The sequence below is a fragment of the Sorex fumeus genome, unplaced genomic scaffold (genome assembly GCF_029834395.1).
Source record: "Sorex fumeus unplaced genomic scaffold, SorFum_2.1 ptg000033l, whole genome shotgun sequence".
Lineage (NCBI taxonomy): Eukaryota > Metazoa > Chordata > Mammalia > Eulipotyphla > Soricidae > Sorex > Sorex fumeus.
The window spans coordinates 29,785,070-29,804,558 of NW_026606090.1; the positions used below are offsets into that span (position 1 = coordinate 29,785,070).

General features: G+C 36.7%; 1 protein-coding gene across 1 annotated transcript in view; it reads left to right on the forward strand.

Moving 5' to 3' along the window:
- The window catches only part of PURG (purine rich element binding protein G), a 34,953-nt gene extending 17,220 nt beyond the window's left edge, over positions 1 to 17,733 (forward strand). The window contains exon 2 of the mRNA XM_056116630.1: positions 16,825 to 17,733. Within this exon, the coding sequence (XP_055972605.1) occupies positions 16,825 to 16,929 (105 nt within the window). The 3' untranslated portion in view covers positions 16,930 to 17,733. The remainder of the gene's footprint in view (positions 1 to 16,824) is intronic.
- The last annotated feature ends 1,756 nt before the right edge of the window (positions 17,734 to 19,489 follow it).

Consider the following 19,489-nt stretch of genomic DNA (forward strand, 5'->3'; position numbering starts at 1 on the left):
CTCTAGATCATCTATAACTGTGCAACTCCGTCTGAGCTCATCATAAAGATGCCTAATCTCTCTGTAAGGGAGTTGGGAAGAGGATAATGAAGATAAGGAACCAAGGCATTCATATCATATACTTGCACTCCTTGCCCAAGACTTTTGAATTCATCCTCACTTTAATTTTCTTTTTCTCATCATATATTCAGTATCTTCACAAATTCCTCTTCTCTCTACATGTCTGGACTTATAAGATTCCATCAGTGGTCTCAATAGCAAACATCAATCAATGTCATGGCCAAAGAAAATAAGCCTGATTCTACCCTATTAATAAGTCCGTAATCGTAAACAACTGCCACTGTTGGCATATACCAATGAAGAATCATTAATATATAAATTCCATCAATTACTGATACTGGAGCAATAGCACAGCGGGTAGGGCGTTCGCCTTACAAGCGGCCAACATGGTCGACCCGAGTTCGATTCCTCCGCCCCTCTCGGAGAGCCCGGCAAGCTACCGAGAGTATTCGATATGCCAAACACAGTAACAACAAAGTCTCCAATGGAGACGTTACTGGGCCCGCTCGAGCAAATCGATGATCAACGGGAGGGCCTTTACCTTTACCTTTACCTTTACTGATACAAAAGATCCATTTGTCCTGAAAGTTTTTCCTTAACTAGCAGTTAATTCTGAAATGTTTTCAAATTAAATAAACTGGGTTAATGAATTGAACTAGTAATATTAAACTGCAAATAGAACTAGTAAGCTAGTAAAAGAAAATAAACTAAGGAACTGAACTAGTTCTCTGTAATATTAACAGGGGATTTAAATTATAATAATTTACCTGTATTTCAAAATATTTTTCAAGAGTTGTCACAAGTCTCATCATGATACCTGCACTGCGGAGCAGTGGTTAGGAAATGATATTTTAAAAAAGTGACAAAACTGCTTCATTTGCACTTTTAAGTTCCGTTAATAACTGTTGACTAATTTCCCTACTCTTCTAAGAACAAGAGACAAATGATCAACTAATAAGCTCAAAGTTTCCTCAAAAATCTGATTAAAAGGGATAGTCTCAGTCGTTATCAAGTTAACTCAAGAACCCACATCTTCATTTACATCACTATACACTTAAATCACAAATAATAAACAGTGAAGACACTAGAGCTTGTTCATATATACAAAAACTTTCATCATGCCTGATATGGTATAGTTACCAGCACTGTAGCGCTGTAGCACTGTCCTCCCATTGTTCATCGATTTGCTCGAGCGGGCCCAGTAACTTCTCCATTGTGAGATTTGTTGTTACTGTGTTTGGCATATTGAATACGTCACGGGTAGCTTGCTGTGCGGGCGAGATAACTCTCGGTAGCTTGCCAGGCTCTCCGAGAGGGGCGGAGGAATAGAACCCCGTTCAGCCAGGTCAGCCCCGCACAAGACAAATGCCCTACTGCTGGCTGTGCTATCACTCCAGCCCATAGTTTTTACGAGAGTAGAAAATAAAAGTAATACATACTGTAAACAATTCCATTTCAAAATGAAATGCAGCCGAAAAGTATTGTGAGCAGAGCTCAGTTGACTAAGAAATGCTGTTAAATAAATGACCTGGTTTCTGGCATTCTTAGCTAATCATGGTTTTGTAGCATCACTGAGACACAAGCAGGCCAAACTCTAAGCTCTTCATGCACTTTGAATTTATCTGTTTCTTCTGTCATCAAAGTTCACATTAGCTCATTTTGCACAAACACCACAAAATTATCGTATAAAATGGGATCATAGAGAAGACACAGGATGTGGGGCCTTCCATGCCCTGCATGAGGCTGCTGGACCTGCAACCCTGGTTCACATCCCTGGCATCACATATAGTCCCTGAGCACCAGCGGTTCCTTGCTGAGCACAGAGACAGGAGTAGCCCCTGAGCACCACCTGATGTTGCCCCAAGCCCTCTTCCCCCAAAATGATAAATGTTTAATATGCCTAGAATAATGAGAGGGAATTTGATTAATATAAGTTCCACCTTTCATTTTTGTTTTGAGAGGAATAAAGCAACAACTTTTTACCCATTTCCTCTATTCCTTCAAGCAGAAGCAGTGATTACAACCATATTGCACACGAGTCTTTACAGAGCTTTGCAGTAATCTCAGTGGCCCACCACGAAACAATAGTGAAAACAGACTCCCATGTTGGCTAGTCCTTGTCATCAATCCGTCACCCATTGTGTAAGCCATGGCAAATGATATGACTTTATAGAGTTTAGTCAGTTTTGGCATTTGGTTTATACTTGGTGACTCATTGTGTTCTGGATGAGGTTCAAGGGATGCATCAATAACAAAACAGATAAACTTCTATACCGTCACAGAACCTTCTAGTCAGTATATACCCGTATGGAAAATGAAACGCCTTAACATACATGAAACTATTAGCAACTTTTCTGTCACATAAGATGATCTTAAGAAAGGGAAGAAAATTATCTGCCATAGAGGCAGACGGTGTCGGGGATTTGGGGAGTGGCAGGAAGGAGTGGCTGGGGACACTAGTGTTGGAAAAAGTGCACTGATGAAGGGATGGGTGTTGGAACATATATTACAGAAACCCAATCGTGAACAAGTCATGAACAACTTTGTAACTGTGTATGTCATGGTGATTCAATTAAAAAGGGGGGTGGATATTTTCTTAAGGAACATTATCATTATTCATTCTTCCCTACCTATTAAATTGGATGGTTCATCAGAAAGTCTAACAAAATTTTGCAGTATTGGAAGAGGTCCTCCTCCTACCCAGGACCTCTTGGGTTTAATAGCAGCAAGAGAGTTGGGCTAGTTATAATCACTAAGTTGTTTTCAGTCAAATGTGAAAATGCAAAACTGTGTAGGCAGAAAGTTCTTGGACAGGAGACAAAATCACAGCTATGAAGGAAAATTATGAATAAGGCTTCATCAAAATTAAAGTTTTCTGCTCATCAAAAGACACCATTAAGAAAATGAAAAAGCTATCCACAGACTAGGGGATATCAAAGCACATTTTATTACTGGAGGAAATCAGAACTGCTTTGTTGCCATTTCGTTGAAAAGGTGATTATTAGGCAATTGGCAGGATTTGGGGAACAATTGTCCCCAGTGCTAAAAGGATTACTTTCATTATTTGGGTATAGGTATCCATAGTGACTTGACAATCTGAGATTTTCTTGTCTAAAGAAGAGTTGTTTTGCCTGAAGGTGTTTTCTTTGTGGGGAGAAGAGGAAGTGCCCAGCCATTTTCAGGAGGCCTGGGACCCCTCCCAGTAATACTCAGCCCAGCTACTGGGCCTCCCCTGCTTCCTCTGTGTGATGCTCTGGCCTAGCAGTGCTGAGGTTTCAGAAGCTTAACCTGAGGTGCTGAAGGGGGCAGGGAGGGGGCTGATGCATGCAGGGGACTTCCAGCTTGCTGGTCAGACACTAACCATTTGAGCTACCTCTTGGCCCCAGAAGTTTGGGGAGCTATACCCCTGACAGGAAAAATAACAGGAAAAATATTGAAGCTGTCTTGTTCAAAACCATTTAACAGGTGAGTTCAGAACTTTATTCCTTGTCAAGTTATCCTTCCACTGTTCAATATCAAGTTCTCAATAACTTTTTCTTCTGTCAGCCAGAGTTCAGTGGTTTATTTCAAAGTTAAAAACATGATTACAAGATTGTGGATCATTTTATTCTCTAGAAAAAAATTTTTGAGGAGTTGGAGAGATAAAACAGCAGGCAGGGCATTTACCTTGCATGCAGCTGACCCAGGTTCAATCCCAAATGCCCCATATGGTCCTCTGAGCCCACCAGGAGTGATCCTTGAGTGCAGAGCCAGGAGTACCTGGCTCTTGAGCACCATTGGGTATGGCCCAAAAACTAAAGGAAAAAAATTTTTTAAGTTTTTGAGGGTTAATGTACACTTTCACTCTTGGTTTCAGGGTATTAAAGGAATCACTAAGTTATAATTTAGGTTGCAGATACTGTCAAAAAGAAACTCCTGGAGCTGGAACTAGGGCTCAGTGATCAACGTTCAGGCTGTGTGTGAGGCCCTGGATTCAGTTTCTCTACCAGTCTGTGGCCTGCAGAAAGATCTCTGACAGACCATCATATTTATACTAAGCTATTCCTGATTTTATATTGTTAGGAATATGTTTTTCTTTTAGCACTTAGTGTTTTGTTTTCCTTTGATACTTAGAAGCTCTCAGTATCTCAGAAGTGTTTATTTGTATAGCATCTCACAACTACCTATGCCATAAATTTTGCGGTTTTTATTGTTTTTGTTCACACTGAGAAAGCAAGTAATGTCCTTAAACATCATTGAATCTTTTATTTTGGTGATGCAGGATATCAAAAACAACTCTCATGCTAGGTATGCACTTTTCTGTTGTGCCACATCCCCTGACCTTAACTGAAGTTTTAAAAGTAATATTGTAGCTAAAAATTTAGATTATCTCTTATCAGTTTTTTGTTTTACAGCATGACAGTTTTTCTTCGTTCAATTTTCATGTCAATAGTAGTAATTGGAGACTTTATAATTTACAATACTGTTAAATGATGGTTTCCAGGCATGTAATTCCAACACCATATCCATCATCACTGTATTCACCTCCCTCCTCCAGGAATTCCAGAACCTCTCCCTTTAAACCCCCCAACACTCAGCTCCATGGACCAACTCTCCGTTATGTTGCTTTAGCCGTTTTTGCCCTTTGCTGTGTATCTTTAAGTCCCACACATGAGAGAGATCGTTCTGTATCTATTCCTTTGCTTCCTACTGACTTCACTCAGCATAATATTCTCTAGTTCCATCCATGTTACTGAAACTTACATGATTTTTGCCCTTTCTTAAAGCTGCATAGTAATCTATTGTGCATATATATCCCAACTTCTTGATCCATTCATCCTTATTTGGACATTTGGGTTGTTTGTCATATCCTGACTATTGTACGTAGTAAATGCTGTAATGAACATAGATGTGCTTTTAGACTTAATGTTTTTGTTCTTTGGAAGTAGATGCCAAGAAATTGTATCACTGGGTCACATGAGAGTTCTATTCGTAGGTTTTGAGAAATCTCCATATTTCTTTTATTTTTTGAAGTCGTTCACAATAATTTATTACATTCAATATTTCAACACCAATCCTACCATGATGACACCTTCCCACCACCATTATTTTGAATTTTCCCACTACCACCCATGCTTTCCCCAAAAGCAACTCCTAAATAATTTATTTCTTATTGCTTGTTATGAATAATCTGTTAAAAATGATCCCAAAAAGTTTCCTTAGAGGAAAATGAGTGAAGATTATTGTATCTCACCCTGGAGCCATTGTATAAGAGATTACTAACATTTTGTTGCATGTTGAGCCTTGTGTGCTAATTGTTTTTGTTCGAGATCACTTGCCTTCTACCTGACACCCCATCAAATGTGGTGTGCCCCTCTTGGTACGCCAGTGGAGTAGAGTATAAAATTTTCAGCCATGTGCTCCAGGACTTCTAAAATTTTAAATAAGGTGATGCAGCTGGTGATGAATTTGATGTTCAGAGGCATTTCTGCAGCTTGTGTCTCGCTTCCAAGATTGATTTGTGAGTCTCTGGATCATGGCCATTAATGAGTTTATATGGAGTGAGAGGCAGTTTGTGAGATGGCCGCCAGGGTCCTGGGAAGACAGGGAAATGGGGGGAGGTTGAAATCTCCATATTTCTTTCCATACTGGCTGAACCAGACGATATTCTCACCAACAGTGGATGAGGGTTCCTTTCTCACCACAATCTTGCCAACACTGGCTGTTTCCAGATTTTTTTGATATGTGCCATTTTCCTGGGTGTGAGATGATATCTCAGTATTGTTTTGATTTGCATTTCTCTGATCATGCATGACAATGATATGTCATATCTGTTGGCCATCCTTATGTCTTCTTTAGGAGAGTATCTCCTCATCACATTTGTGAGTGAGGTCATAGGATTTTGTTGTTGAGTTTTGTAAGTGCTTTATAGATGTTGGATATCAGCCCTTTATCTGATTTATTGTGTGCAGATATTTTCTCCCATTCAGTAGGGTGTCTTCTTTTTATATAGAAAAATCCAATATGCACCTCTTCATCTCCCGTTCAATCACAGTGAATCCTTTTTGGGTTTTGTTTTGTTTTGTTTTGTTTTGTTTTGTTTTGTTTTTGGTGGAGAGTCACACCTATCAATGCTTAGAGGTTACTCCTGGCTTTGTGCTCAGGAATTACTCCTGGTGGTTTTCAGGGGACCATGTGCCCAGGATTTAACCACACTGAATTTTTTATGTGTAGTATGAAGCCACTGTGTGACATAAGAAAGAGCAAATTAAGAAAAATGAGTACATTCATTTAGTTATTCAACAGAATTCATCTAGTTCTTCACATAGACCAGGTGTTATACTCTAAAAACATTAAGGGAAAAAGTATGCATCGTTTCCTTCTACTTGTTTTATTTCCAAACAATGTTAAGAACTGGTTTTCAAGGGAAATTGCTAACTTTCCTTTTCTTTTTGGTCCTCTAATCTTATGGAGATGTTGATGAGTGGTAAATCACATATTTTAGATGGATTTGTAATTCTTTGGTGGGTTCAAGTTGGAATTAAGAGAAAAATAATTAAGTTGGAGAAATTTCTCTCTGAATTTTTATTACAGTTTGAATTTTTTCCATGAACAGTTGACATCACTTACAGATAAATTCTGTTCAGGTCATTGCTGTTTTTTCCTCTGCACCATAGAATTACCCACTATTACTTACTGATTTTTCCACTTTTTTTTTAATTATCATATAATGTAATAGTTTCTTTCTGTAGGAAAGTGGAATCTGTTGGCTCTTTTGATTCCAAATGCAGTTTCTTTAAAGCAACTGAACCTGTGAGCTCTTGAATTTGAGCGGGTGAGGTGATCATAATGGGGGCCCAAACTGCTGGTTTGCAAAGTAGTTTTAAAATGATTAAGTGACAAGTGACAGTTCACAAAGTAGCATGGATAAAATTGTGTTTTCTTCCACATAAAGGTCTTGGTCTTTTGTTTGGGGTTTTGAGCTTTTTTTGTCCAGTTTGTGGGTCATACCTGGTAGTTCTCGGGACCACTCCTGGCTGTGCTTGAGGATCACTCATGGTGGTACTCAGGAGACCATATTCAATGCCAGGAATTGATTGATTGGTCAGCAGCATGTCAAGGCAAGTGCCTTACCCACTATGCTATCCCCATGGCCCCCCATCTAAAGGTTTAAGTTCCTGTTTCGAACTTAGTAGTGTACTATTGCTTTGCCAGTGTTCACTCATTTGGGGAAACTTGAGTGAAGGCTAAACTGCCAGGATCCCTTTTGAGTAGCATTTAAACCAAAATTCTATTGTTTTTTCATGTTGGTATATAAATTAGTATTTTTATGTGATAAGTCTAACTGGAAAACCTATTCTGCTATAAGGTATCTACATCACGCCCTCTTTTATCAAGTTATTAATTTGCAACATTATGGAGTGTTGGAGTTAGAGTCTAACTCCTGTGTGTGTAGGCTTCATGGCACTTGGCACCAGTGCCAGCACTATGCATAGCTCTGTGCAGTTCTCCCACCAGCCCTTTCTTTCCTCTAATAACCATCAGAGATTTCACCAAGTCTCAGAGTTCTGTTGGTTGTTTTGGAGTATTTTTGCCACTTTGTTTTGAACTTAAATTCCACGTATGACTGAATCAACCTAGTCACTGTCATTCACTTCCTTACTCATTTCATTTAGGATAATCACCCCAGGTTCCTGCCATTTTGTGTCAAAAGGCAGGATTCTCTTTTTTAACATTCTGTTGAGTATCAATACTTCAGCTTCTTTATCTAGTCATCTGCAGGTGGACAGTTCGATTGAGTTATGTTTTAGCCCTTGAGAATAATGCTGCTATGAGAAGCATTTTTTTGGGATTAGTATTCTCATATTTTAGGTAAATGCCTAGAAGCCACACTGCTGATTCATGAGGTATTTTAATTTTTATTTCTAAGGAACAGACATACTGTTTCCCATAGAAGCTAGTTCTATTCACATTTTCTTCGAATCCTTGCCAACACTCATTGTGTCCAATCATTTTGACATAGGCCATTGTTAGTGGCATGATTTTTACTTGCATGATAGATGTTGAACTTTTTCTCATGTATCCATACCTGTATGTTTTCTATAGAAAAGTATTATAGAGTCCTTTTTTAAACATAAGCTGTTTGAATATCCTTTATGGAAGCTGATACATTTTGTAGGAGACTTTATCTTCTTTTCTTCCAGTAATAAAACCTGTCCTGGTTCACTTCACTACTATAAAATCCAGATCCTCTGTGTAGTATTAGTCATGGATCCCATTCTAAGAGATTGTTGCTTTTTATGGGATACTGTAAAAGAAACGGTTTTAAGATGAATTTTTTAATGATACAGGAAAGTCTTAATATCAGTCATTTTTGATGAATTTCAAGACATAAAACATTTCATTCCTGCAGTTCTAGTGCACCCCTTCCCAGTAAACACTCCCACTCCACTCTGACTTCCAAAAGTAAGCATTTATCTGATTTCTATCACCGCGGGTGTTTTTTGTTTTTTTTTGTTTTTGTTTTTGTTTTTTGGCTTTTGGCATTTGGCTTCTTTCACTGCTGAGTATCTTAACTAACATAATACAGCTATAAAAATCATTCGGCAAACCTGTATTAAGAATGGAGAGAACAAAATGTCCTCTATTGTTAATTTTAAGTGACAATACTAACATTCAAACTGCCCTGCTTAAATTAATAAACTAATATTGTATCATCAAGGGGTATTCTTTTGGAAGACTCAAGATTATTCTGCTGAGAACTGGCCAAGAATACATCAATTGTAGATGGGATTGTAATAGCTCTTGAACTGTAATTGGGGTTTTTTTCTTTTTTCACTTTGCAGTTTTGCTTTGAATTTAGAAAATGAGTGTGGGGAAATCTAGTAAGAAGATGTGTCTTATGAGATATCTATTATCAAAACATGCCGACTAGAATGTTTTTATTTTTTATCAATATTGACACATATAATAGTGACCTTTTAAACTCAATTACTATTAGAAACTCACTTTGATCTTTAATTCCTTAGAAGATTATATAAATGAAAGAAGGCAATGTGAAAGATATATCAGATTGCACGCATTTTTCTAAGTTTTAATGAACTAAATTTTTGCCATTTTCAGCAGGATTTAATGAATTCTAAAGTGCAACAATGAATTTAAGTGAAGATTATGTCTTGATTCTAAGGAACTATAGTAAATTTTGATCCAGTAGATGTAAAGGGTGAATTTTCACTGTTTTTGTTTCTTTCAAGAGAATTCTGTTCCTACCAAAAGTAATCTGAATTCTGATATAACTTAATAAAGGAGAAAATCAAACTGACCTGTGTCTAATTCAACCCACCCAGACCTTACTACTCTGCTTTAAGATACTAAAATACAAAGCTACAGAAAAAGAATTCCCCGGGATGCCAGGTACAATACACAATGGCAGTACAATACACAGTCAGCACTTTCTTATAGTTAGGGAAATTTAGCGTGTGAATTTCAGTGTTCCACAAATCCAGCAAGGAAAAAATTCTAGGACTGCAGTGTACGTATCAGGACTAAGGAAAAAGGCCCTCAAATGAAATGAGAGAATATTTTTTTCCTTTTTCTAAATATTTTTTTATATTGAATCACCATTTCACCATGAGATACATTTACAAAGTTTTCATGATTTTCAGTCATCCAGTGTTCCAACACCCACACTCCACCAGTGTTCGTTTCCCACCACTAATACCCCCATAATCCCCGTTCCCTCCCCCCATCCACCCCAGCCTGCCTCTATGGCAGGCACTTTTCTGAGAGAATATTTTTAAGGTTACAGCTCACTCACCAACTGACTACTACCTTTCTACTATTTTCTTGCTTCTTTATCCTTTCTGCCCACCATTCAATGCATATACTTTCTTTTTCACATCTCATACTTATTTTCTTCTTATGTTTACTAATTTATTCTACCATGCTTCTATTTTTTATTCTGCCAAAATATACTGAAATGAAACTTCCCTTTAACATGACCTACTTTAGTGTAGCATTTGGCCTAAGTCTTCTCATAAGAAGGCAGTTACATTTGAATTACCACGAGAACCTCATTAGTACAATAGAACCCATAAGGAGGCTTGCAGTGCGATCGTACTAAGCCTCAAGGATATATGTTTTTTATAAACTATAAAGATGGTTAAGTAATTTTGAGCAATATGCATGAATTCTCTAGGCAGCTCATCGTTTTAGTTGTAGTAATTAATTACGAACAATGTCAATAATGCTTGTTGCCATATGGGAAAATGAGAATATGGCCCTTGTTCCCATTTGAGATTGAGTTATGATGTCAGTTTCATGTTTAAAGGGTAAAGAGGTCTTCAGTTATGAAATAAAAAATTATAAGCCTGATTATCAGTGAGCATACTCTGTTGGAAGGACTTTGAAAATTCTTAGTTTAGCAGAAATCAAAGCTGAGAGTAAATTGTCTTTTCCTCTTTTCATGATTTTATGGTTCCAGTTAGCCAAAATTAGATTTTTGCTTGTTAGTTGTAGAATTGTTCATGTTTCTGTTACCTCTCAGTTGTAATTTTATAACTAATAATGCTGTTTTGATTAAAATATACAACTTACAGTTTCAGATTTAATGTTGCAACTATTTGTTTTTTCACAATGTAATTTGAAAAAATATTTCCATTTTTACAAGAAATTCTTCCATGTTCCTCTTTTTGAGACTGGAAATGAGGTCAGGAATTGTACTTCATTGGTAAAACCTAGTCTCTAAGGCAGAGGTTTGTGAACTTATTTGGCCTTTTCAAAAGTAAAATCACTCAGTGTCTCCCTAGAAATCTACTTTCCTTTTTTCTGTCACTGTCATTGTCCTCCCATTGTTCATCGATTTTCTTGAGCGGGCCCAGTAACAGCTCCATTATGAGACTTTGTTGTTACTGTGTTTGGCATATTGAATACGTCATGGGAAGCTGGCCAGGCTTTGCTGTGCGGGAGAGATACCCTTGGTAGCTTTCTGGGCTCTCCAAGAGAGGCGAGGAATCTAACTCGGGTTGGCCAAGTTGGCTGTGTGCAAAGCAAATGCCCTACACGCTGTGCTATTGCTCCGTTTTTCTAAATTTCATTTATTTATTGGATTTTGGGGTCACACCCAAAAGTATCAAACTTCTCAGCTGGACTTTGGTTTTTGTTCTAAAGTAGAATATATTTGTAGTACTTTTTATTCTCACTTTATTAGAATAGGAACCAATCAGCACAAAATAGAGTTTTAGAGCTGGAAAAGACTTTACACATTATCTCGTCTGACCTCAGTATTCATACAGTTCATTAAACTGCTGTTGCTCAAGGACCTTAAGTTTCCTGGTCCACAGGACTGAAGAAACTCTAGGCCCTAAGTCCTTTTTCTTTATATGTATAATTATCTTTTCATTTCCTTTTTATATTCTCCAGACTCATACTACAGGTTGCAGCTGTGAGTATCATGTTCTTGACTCTTTACACCTGATTAGCTTAAGAAAAGAATAGTCTGTCAAATGCAAGCACAACTTTTGGCTTAAATCTTTGACAAAAGGAAAGGTGATTAATTCAAAGTTTGAGGAGTTGTTAAAGTAATACGTAGATACTTTAGAGGACATATATCACCTGGGCTTTGCATTGTGATTTCAGAGTGAGTGTTACTGCTCAGTTAAGTGGAGAAGGATGAATGGACCGGCATAGCGTTTTTTGTGGTCAGGCGTGCTACCATTGAGCCGCAAGGTTATAGCTGCATAGCATTTTTGATTCAGCTGAGAGAAGGGGAAGGGGGCATAGATGAAGGGTGATATTTAGAGGTTTATATCTTGTTTCCTCCATCTCACTCTCACTCATTTAATCAGCACATTCATTTACATACAGCATATACTAAACGCTTTCCTAGGTCTAGATCTATACAGCAGATGAGAGTCAGTCTTTGATCCTGAGGATGGTGTAGATAAAATAGCACAGGACTCTTCTAGGTAATCTCCTATACAGCAGAAAAGCTACATAGGATCTTTTAAGACCTTGTGTAGCTCCACGATAAATTTATTAACTTTATCTCCCAATTGGGATAAAATGAGAAATTATGAGTATAACTCATTGTGGAGTGGTTGAAAACAAAAAGTGCTGTAAAAGTGTTAAATAATAGAGAATGGGGTTAAATGATATGATAGGAATGGTTCTCATAGGTATGCTCAGTACTTGAGGGGAGATGGAATGTTTGGGCAGCAATCGGCATTGCTCAGGACCTATTCCTCGCTCTGTGCTCAGAAGCCAGGATCAAACCAGAATCAGGTCACATGCAAGGCAAGCTCCATCCCTGAGATGCAGTCTCTCCAGCACCTGTGTTCAGTATTTATGCCATAGCCATAAGACTGCTAGAAGAGTTAAGTTGGGTAAATACGGTCATCTCACCCTGCAAAGTCAAGAAAATATCTGTGTATTAGCAAGAGGGATTGTAAAATCTTTATATTGTTCTGGTTATTGCATGAAGCAGAAACGATGGTCCCATTTGTTTATCTAGTTTCTCTTTGCTCGGGCAATGGGTTGACTCCTTAAAGATACCTCTAGCTTCAGCATCATGAGGGTCTATGTTATCCTCAGGCAACTTAGGGATTCAGGTTTAATATCAGTGTCTTCAATCCATTTTGATTTTTGATTTGACTTCTGTGCATGGTGTTAGAAAGGGGTCCGAGGTTTTGTTTTTTGTTTTTGTTTTTGTCAGCCAGTTTTCCCAACACCACTTCACCACTTGTTGAAGAGGCTTTCCTTGCTCTACTTCATTTTTTTCCTCTTTAAATAAAAATCTATTGACTTGCCAGGAATTACAGAATTGCAGAACAATTCATGATTGACTTCCAAGGATACAATCTTCAAATAAATACCAGTCCCCTCACCAGTGACCACTTCCCTTCACAATGTCCCCAGTTTCCCTTCTGTCACCCAATCTGTCTCTCTGGCAGGCTCCTTTTTCCCTTTTTTCTTTTTTCCTTTTAGGCACTGTGGTTTACAATAGTATTACTGATCGGGTATAAAGCATATCTCATTGCTTCTTTATTGAAGATTGGCTGTCCATATACTTGAGGATCTGTCTCTGGGTTTTCAGTTCTGTTCAACTGATCTGATAGTCTGTCCTTATTCCAGTACTATGCTGTTCGAATTACTACAGCTTTGTCATACAGTTTAAAGTTGGGCAAAGTGATGACTCCAGTCTTCGTTCCCCTAGGATTGCTTTTGCTCTTCAAAAGATAGGGGTGGGGTGGTGATATTTAAAGTTTAATCTGAGTGTATTTCATTTCTTTTTATCATATTCATATAATTGCTCGAGCTCGGGCGGGCCCAGTAACGTCTCCATTGGAGACTTTGTTGTTACTGTTCGATTCGATACTCATATAATTATCAATGCAAATTAATTTACATAATTAAATTACATTTTTTTATGTTCTACATACAGTCTTCCTCTGATTTACCAAATTGAATCGTATGGAGAACTTCCCCACAGTTGCTTATTGTTTTGTTTCTCATATGATTGCATTATCTCTATGCATTTCCATTTGGCTTTTTTATTGAGGATAAGGACTTAGAAGCATAGAAATTAATAACATTTTTGTTCTGCTTACACAGAATGACCAAGTAAGGTTAGATCCTCTGTGTCCAATACTATTTTCAAAAATTATCACTTCAGTGATTGAAGAGAGTAAGTATAAAATGTAGTCAGTTTAAAAGCAAGATAACTAAGCTTGATGCTTCTTTTAAAAGGCATATGCCATCTCTGCATTACAAAATAATTACTAAAATTTCCTTGTAGTTTTCAGATTTTCATGGAATTACTTTGGCTATGTTTGGCTTTATATCTTCATAAAGACTAAGGTTCTTACATGTTATATTTTAACACAATGCTATACTATTTTTAGAAAGTTATGGTTCATCTTCCTACATATATTTGTGTTAACTTTGTGAAACGACATACTATGGCATCATGAAAAGGACTTGACTTTACTAGGTATAACCTAGTTTTAGAAAATTTATATTACGTGTGCTATTTTTTTAAGTGTAGTCACTTGTGGCACTTTGGTAAAGAAATGTGCAATTATAGCATTTATATTGTTTTATTTTGTTTTTAATTTCCAGAAATTACTTTTACTAGACTTCAGATTCAAGACAAATTTTAAGACTGGCACTTTCTTTTCTGCTGATATTTCCTGCTTTTCTAATTATATGGAATATTTGATTAAAACTATTATTGCAATGAATGTTAGCTTTCCTCCTCCATCCTAATCTCAGAAACCTTTCATTTAAGGACATTACTCCAGTGGATACTAGAGAAGCATTTTAAGTGTTATGACCATTTGATCTTGTGCCTGACTTTAGTGATTCTTTTGACCAAAATAACTGAAATTCTGAGAAAGCATTTTAAAACATTTTATTTCTTTTTATTGATTATAGCCAATTGAGTGATGTATATATCACCAGAATTTATCAAAGATCTAGTTCTGACAAAATAAGTACGCAACTATGCTTAACATACTCTCTGTCTTCCAAGGAGAAATGACGAAGAAGAAATAAATTTTCCTTTGATTATCACTGCAATATAAATTTCTATTAGGTTACCAGTATTTACTGTGATACATCCCTGGGTAGCATAAGCAAAAGGAAAACAAATTTAACTGCTTTAATATTAGATGTTGACATCAAAGCATTATGCATAAACTATTGCAATAAAAAAAATTCTCTGTGCCTGCGTTTGAAGAACTTATCTTAGAGTGTCTGTGTCCTTTTTCATTTAATGCTGCACAATCATTTAAAATGTGACGATAACAGAATATATGCATGAACGACGTGATGGCCTTGTTTGCCATGGGACTAAGTATTCTGTTACTTTTTTTAGTATTGACTGCTGTGTATTATGACATAAACTAGATTGTTCACTAGAAGTTACATTTCAGTCATATGTACAGCACTTGGAAATTATCCACCTTCCCCTTTCCTCACAAAATAAATTCAGAACTTACAATTCTATTTTATAATTTTAAGCTGCTAATTATCAAAAATATCTAACATGGATTAAAATATGAAATTGTGCTGATTAATGGTTTCAACTATATAATATAGTATCAAACTTTTGATGTTAGGTTTCTTATAAAAGCCTTAAAATGTTTTAGTAAAAAATAGATTACGTGGAAATGAAGGCACTTTATTACCTTGAACAAGCTATTTGTATAGAACTTGCCTAAATTCCCATATTCCTTATCCTTTTATAAATTTATTCTACTTATTTGTTTTTCTAAAACTTCTTATGAAGTGATAACTCAGACTTCCAGCTTAGCAAAAAGTTAAGTTATGTACTATAGCCAATGAATAGTACAGAAATAAATTTTAAGGGTAACAAAAGTTAATGTGATCGTTGCAAAACTCTGAGTCCAATTAGTCTGCAATCATTTGAGGTTAAAAATGAAAATTTTGGGATGTTTTCACTGAAAAGTTTTAGACAGATTATTTAAATCTTAGTTTTAATCAGTACTCACTTGTGTTGAAGTGTTGATCAAGTATAAGAGCAATCAAAACTAATTTTGGTTTTGTTGATTTTTTTCATGTAATCCTAAAATATTAAGAAAATAGTTTTATTTATTATAATCTTAAGTCAGTCATGCCTGCTAAATTATCTCATTTAAATCAGTAGTGTGAACATGCTGCTTTGTGTAGCAGTTTCATACAATTTGATTCAGCAGAAAAAGCATAGAATAATACTTTTTTCAAAAGTTCAACTTTGTCTTAAGTTAGACCTCATGTCTTTCTAACATAGGTTAAGCTGACTTTTATCAAACTTGCTTCTTCATATTCGGGCATCTACTGAAAACGAAAATCTATTTCCTTCTAAATTCACTTATTCATTCTTTCTCATTGGTGGCCATTTTTCTATGAGCAGTTTTAAATATTTTAATAAGTGTAAATTCTGCTTCATAGATGCTGTCATTAGTACATGCTACAGAAAAGAGTTAAGATTAAAAGTCTTCTGTTACCAAGAAGAGATTAAAGACAAATTCCATGTCAGTTCTTTGGTTTGTTTCTTTGTTTTCTTTTTTAAATAACAAATAATATCTATTAACCCAAAGGTGTGTTAATGTCATGGCATGAACAATCATTAATGTAGCTCTACTGAGTATTTTGTGATGCTGAATAACAATTTTTTCAAACCTCTGTGATGCTAAATATTTTCTATAGGAGGTTTTGTTTCATGTTAGATTGTTGTTCTGAAAGATGTTGGTCCTAGTGAGATTTTCTAAAACTGGGAAAACAAATAAATGCATGTATTTCAAGTATAGAAATGGTGAATTGTAAACTGACCGTATAGAACCAATTCTATTTTCAAAAATGTTTTGCTGTTTAATATATACAACATTAAATCGCTGCCGTACTGTGAGTACTTTTTCCTGAACGACCCTGTTATCACTATTCCAGAATTAGAAATTGGGTAGATACATGATTGATTCATGTGTCTGCATAGATGCTTCAAGGTATATTCTTCTCTTGGTGAGTAAAAATATTTTTTCTTGGTACCAGTGCACTGAGATTTGAATATACCTGTATCTATCTAGTCTTATTCATATTTCTTATACTGTATCTTCTACCATGCCAAAATTGGTCCAGACACAACTTTAAATTGAGGGTTTGTTACATGCTTTCTAACAGAAAGGTTTTCAGTGTTATTTATTCATTATGTGTTTATACTGGGAAAAATTCTAAAACTCCCTTTAAGATTTCATATGTGCTAAATTTAAATTAATATTTTTTCTTTAGCTCATAAATTACCCTAAATCCAGAGAGAATATCAACCCTTTTCACTGTTGTCAAATCCAGCATAAGGAACAGCCTTTTGACACCACAAAAACAGTTGAGGAATAAGGAATAAGTCTCTCATGTTATACTTCAGAAAAAAATGGCATTTGGTGAAAGAAATTAACCAAAGTTCATCGTGAATGCAAGGCTTCTGTACTTGACATTCGTCCACGGAAATGAAGACAGTTATCAACACCATTGGCATCATTTTCAAACTGCTCTCATGTGGAATATCTTCCACCACACCGGAGTACATCTTGACTCTATCAGGTTTTCCTTTTCTTTTATCTTGAATTCATCAAGCCTTTCCATTTTCAAAAAAAGAAAAAAATCCACTTGTCAGCATTGAGGTAGAAAAACATAGTTTTGAAAATACTTTCTTAAGAGATCATGTAACTATTCAACTCTGAATTTAAAAGTAGAGGAGAAGGGATCATTTCAACCCGCTGTCTCTGATAAGAAACACATTTTTAAATCTGTAACTGCTTTAGTGTTAACAGGGTACAAAGTGTTTTCTGTCCTGTGTTGTACTTTAAAGGTTCTCATTGATTGGTGATTGTATTGTACTGTATGGAAACAAATCATAAATTGCCTTGTATTGTTTATGAGAGATCATACCATGAACACTACAGTTTTCATGTTCCAAGTTCTTCAGTGATGCATGTTAACAGTTAGGTCCTAAACTTCTGTGGTGCTAATTCTTTCATACCCAATGGTGCTTTTGTGGATGCTAACTGCGCACATGCTGAACAAAGCTTGAAGTTTAAACTATCCTCCCCTCCTCTTATTTATATGAAGTAAAATAAAACAACTTGAATTTGTCTCAAAGTATCACTGACAATCTAATAAACTGGTTTCTATGTGTGATTATTTTGGATTCTTAATTATTTTTCAGAAAGCAGGGCAGTTCTAGTGGGTCTTCGTAACTACCAAGAGTTGGTATTACTCTGTTTGCTCACTATGTCATTTTCATTGTGCCTCCCAAGTGTGTGGCATCTTTGGGAATTTAAGTTTCGACTGCTTGGCTTTCTAAAATCCAGTTTATAGTGGATCTATAAAAAGCAGACCTGGTAGGACTGGAAATAAGCACACTGAAGTGATCAAAAATGTACCAGTAGTGTGTCTCTATTTATGATTTCATTAGCAAAGTTTTATTGTTCTGTCGAATCATGAGCTAACATGCATAGGAGCAAATATATCTTCAAAACTTCTTTAGCAACTCAACTGATATGTAAGATCCAATGGCTAATAGTTCAAGAAAATTTCCGCTCCAGAAGCTGGAAAGATAATACAGCGAGTGGTTAAGGTACTTGCCTTGCATCCCAACACTATGAAAAACCTCCAGATATAATCCCCCAGCAGCACCAGGAGTGATCTTTGAATTAAGAGTCTGAGGTAAAGCCCTGGACACCGCTGGATGAGACCCAAAGCTAAAAAGGAAAACAAAAAAAGTTCCATCCCACCTGTAAAATGAAGACAGAAAGCGCAAATCCAACTTTACTGGGACAATCTGACATCATCACATACCAGAATATCATAATAACTAAATCCATGCAGTCCATTTTAAGACCTTGAAATATGTGCCCTAAGAGTCGCAGCACTTGGACACATGAAGCTGCATTGTCATGAAGGCATGGAGCTCCATCTCAATGTAGTAGGAGCATTTCCATGCCAACCTGGGACTTGTGTTTGTTTCAGTGCCAGAGATCAAACCCAGGGACTCTCCACATGAACCACATGTCCAGCCTCTTCCCAGATACCTCCTTGTATGTCTTCTGCAAGTACTTCCAGGAAGTACTTTCCCAAAAGATTTGTATGTTCTCTTTCAAGGAATATCTATGTGAATAATCCGTAAGTTCCATATCTCCCATTATGGTCTCCTGTATCCTGTGAGGTATCTAGGTATCCTATGGTATCTAGGACATGTTTTTCCCCAAGTGTAATGTTTGCCCTTATAAAAGACTTAATGAAAATACGACACACGAAGATTCATGAGGCATGGGAAGCGACAGTTGTGGGCCCTCAGTTTTTTGTGATTCAGAAACATGGTTTTGTTCGTTCACTCTGGGTGAATACAAGAAAGGTTCCTTTTATACAAGATCATCATAAAACACCATGGGGCCAGGGAACACATACCTCGCATGCCCCAGGCCCTGAGTTTGATTCCTGGCACATCAGTAACCCCTGAGCATCACTGAGGATAACTCTGGTAACCAGGAAATACGTCCAGGCTCTGAGCAGCACCACCAGCCTGAGCTGCATTGTTTTGTGAGTGGCCCACACTGCATCATTTTATTATATAATTTTCTGTCAATATTATTAAGGATAATCATTGTCATAATATTATTCATTTGGTCTACCAGATAAATTCTCAGTATCATCATGAAACTATCAGTTTATCATTAACAAAACTTTCACACACTGTCTGAGGAGAAGCTCAAGTTACAGAGCACCTGCCTCACCTGTTCAACCCCTAACTTGATCTCCTATACCTTGTGAATATGTCATGAGGAGCTTGCCAGGCTCTGCCGTGTGGGCGAGATACTCTCGGTAGCTTGCCGGGCTCTCCGAGAGGGACGGAGGAATCAAACTCGGGTCAGCCATGTTGGCTGCGTGCAAGGCAAAC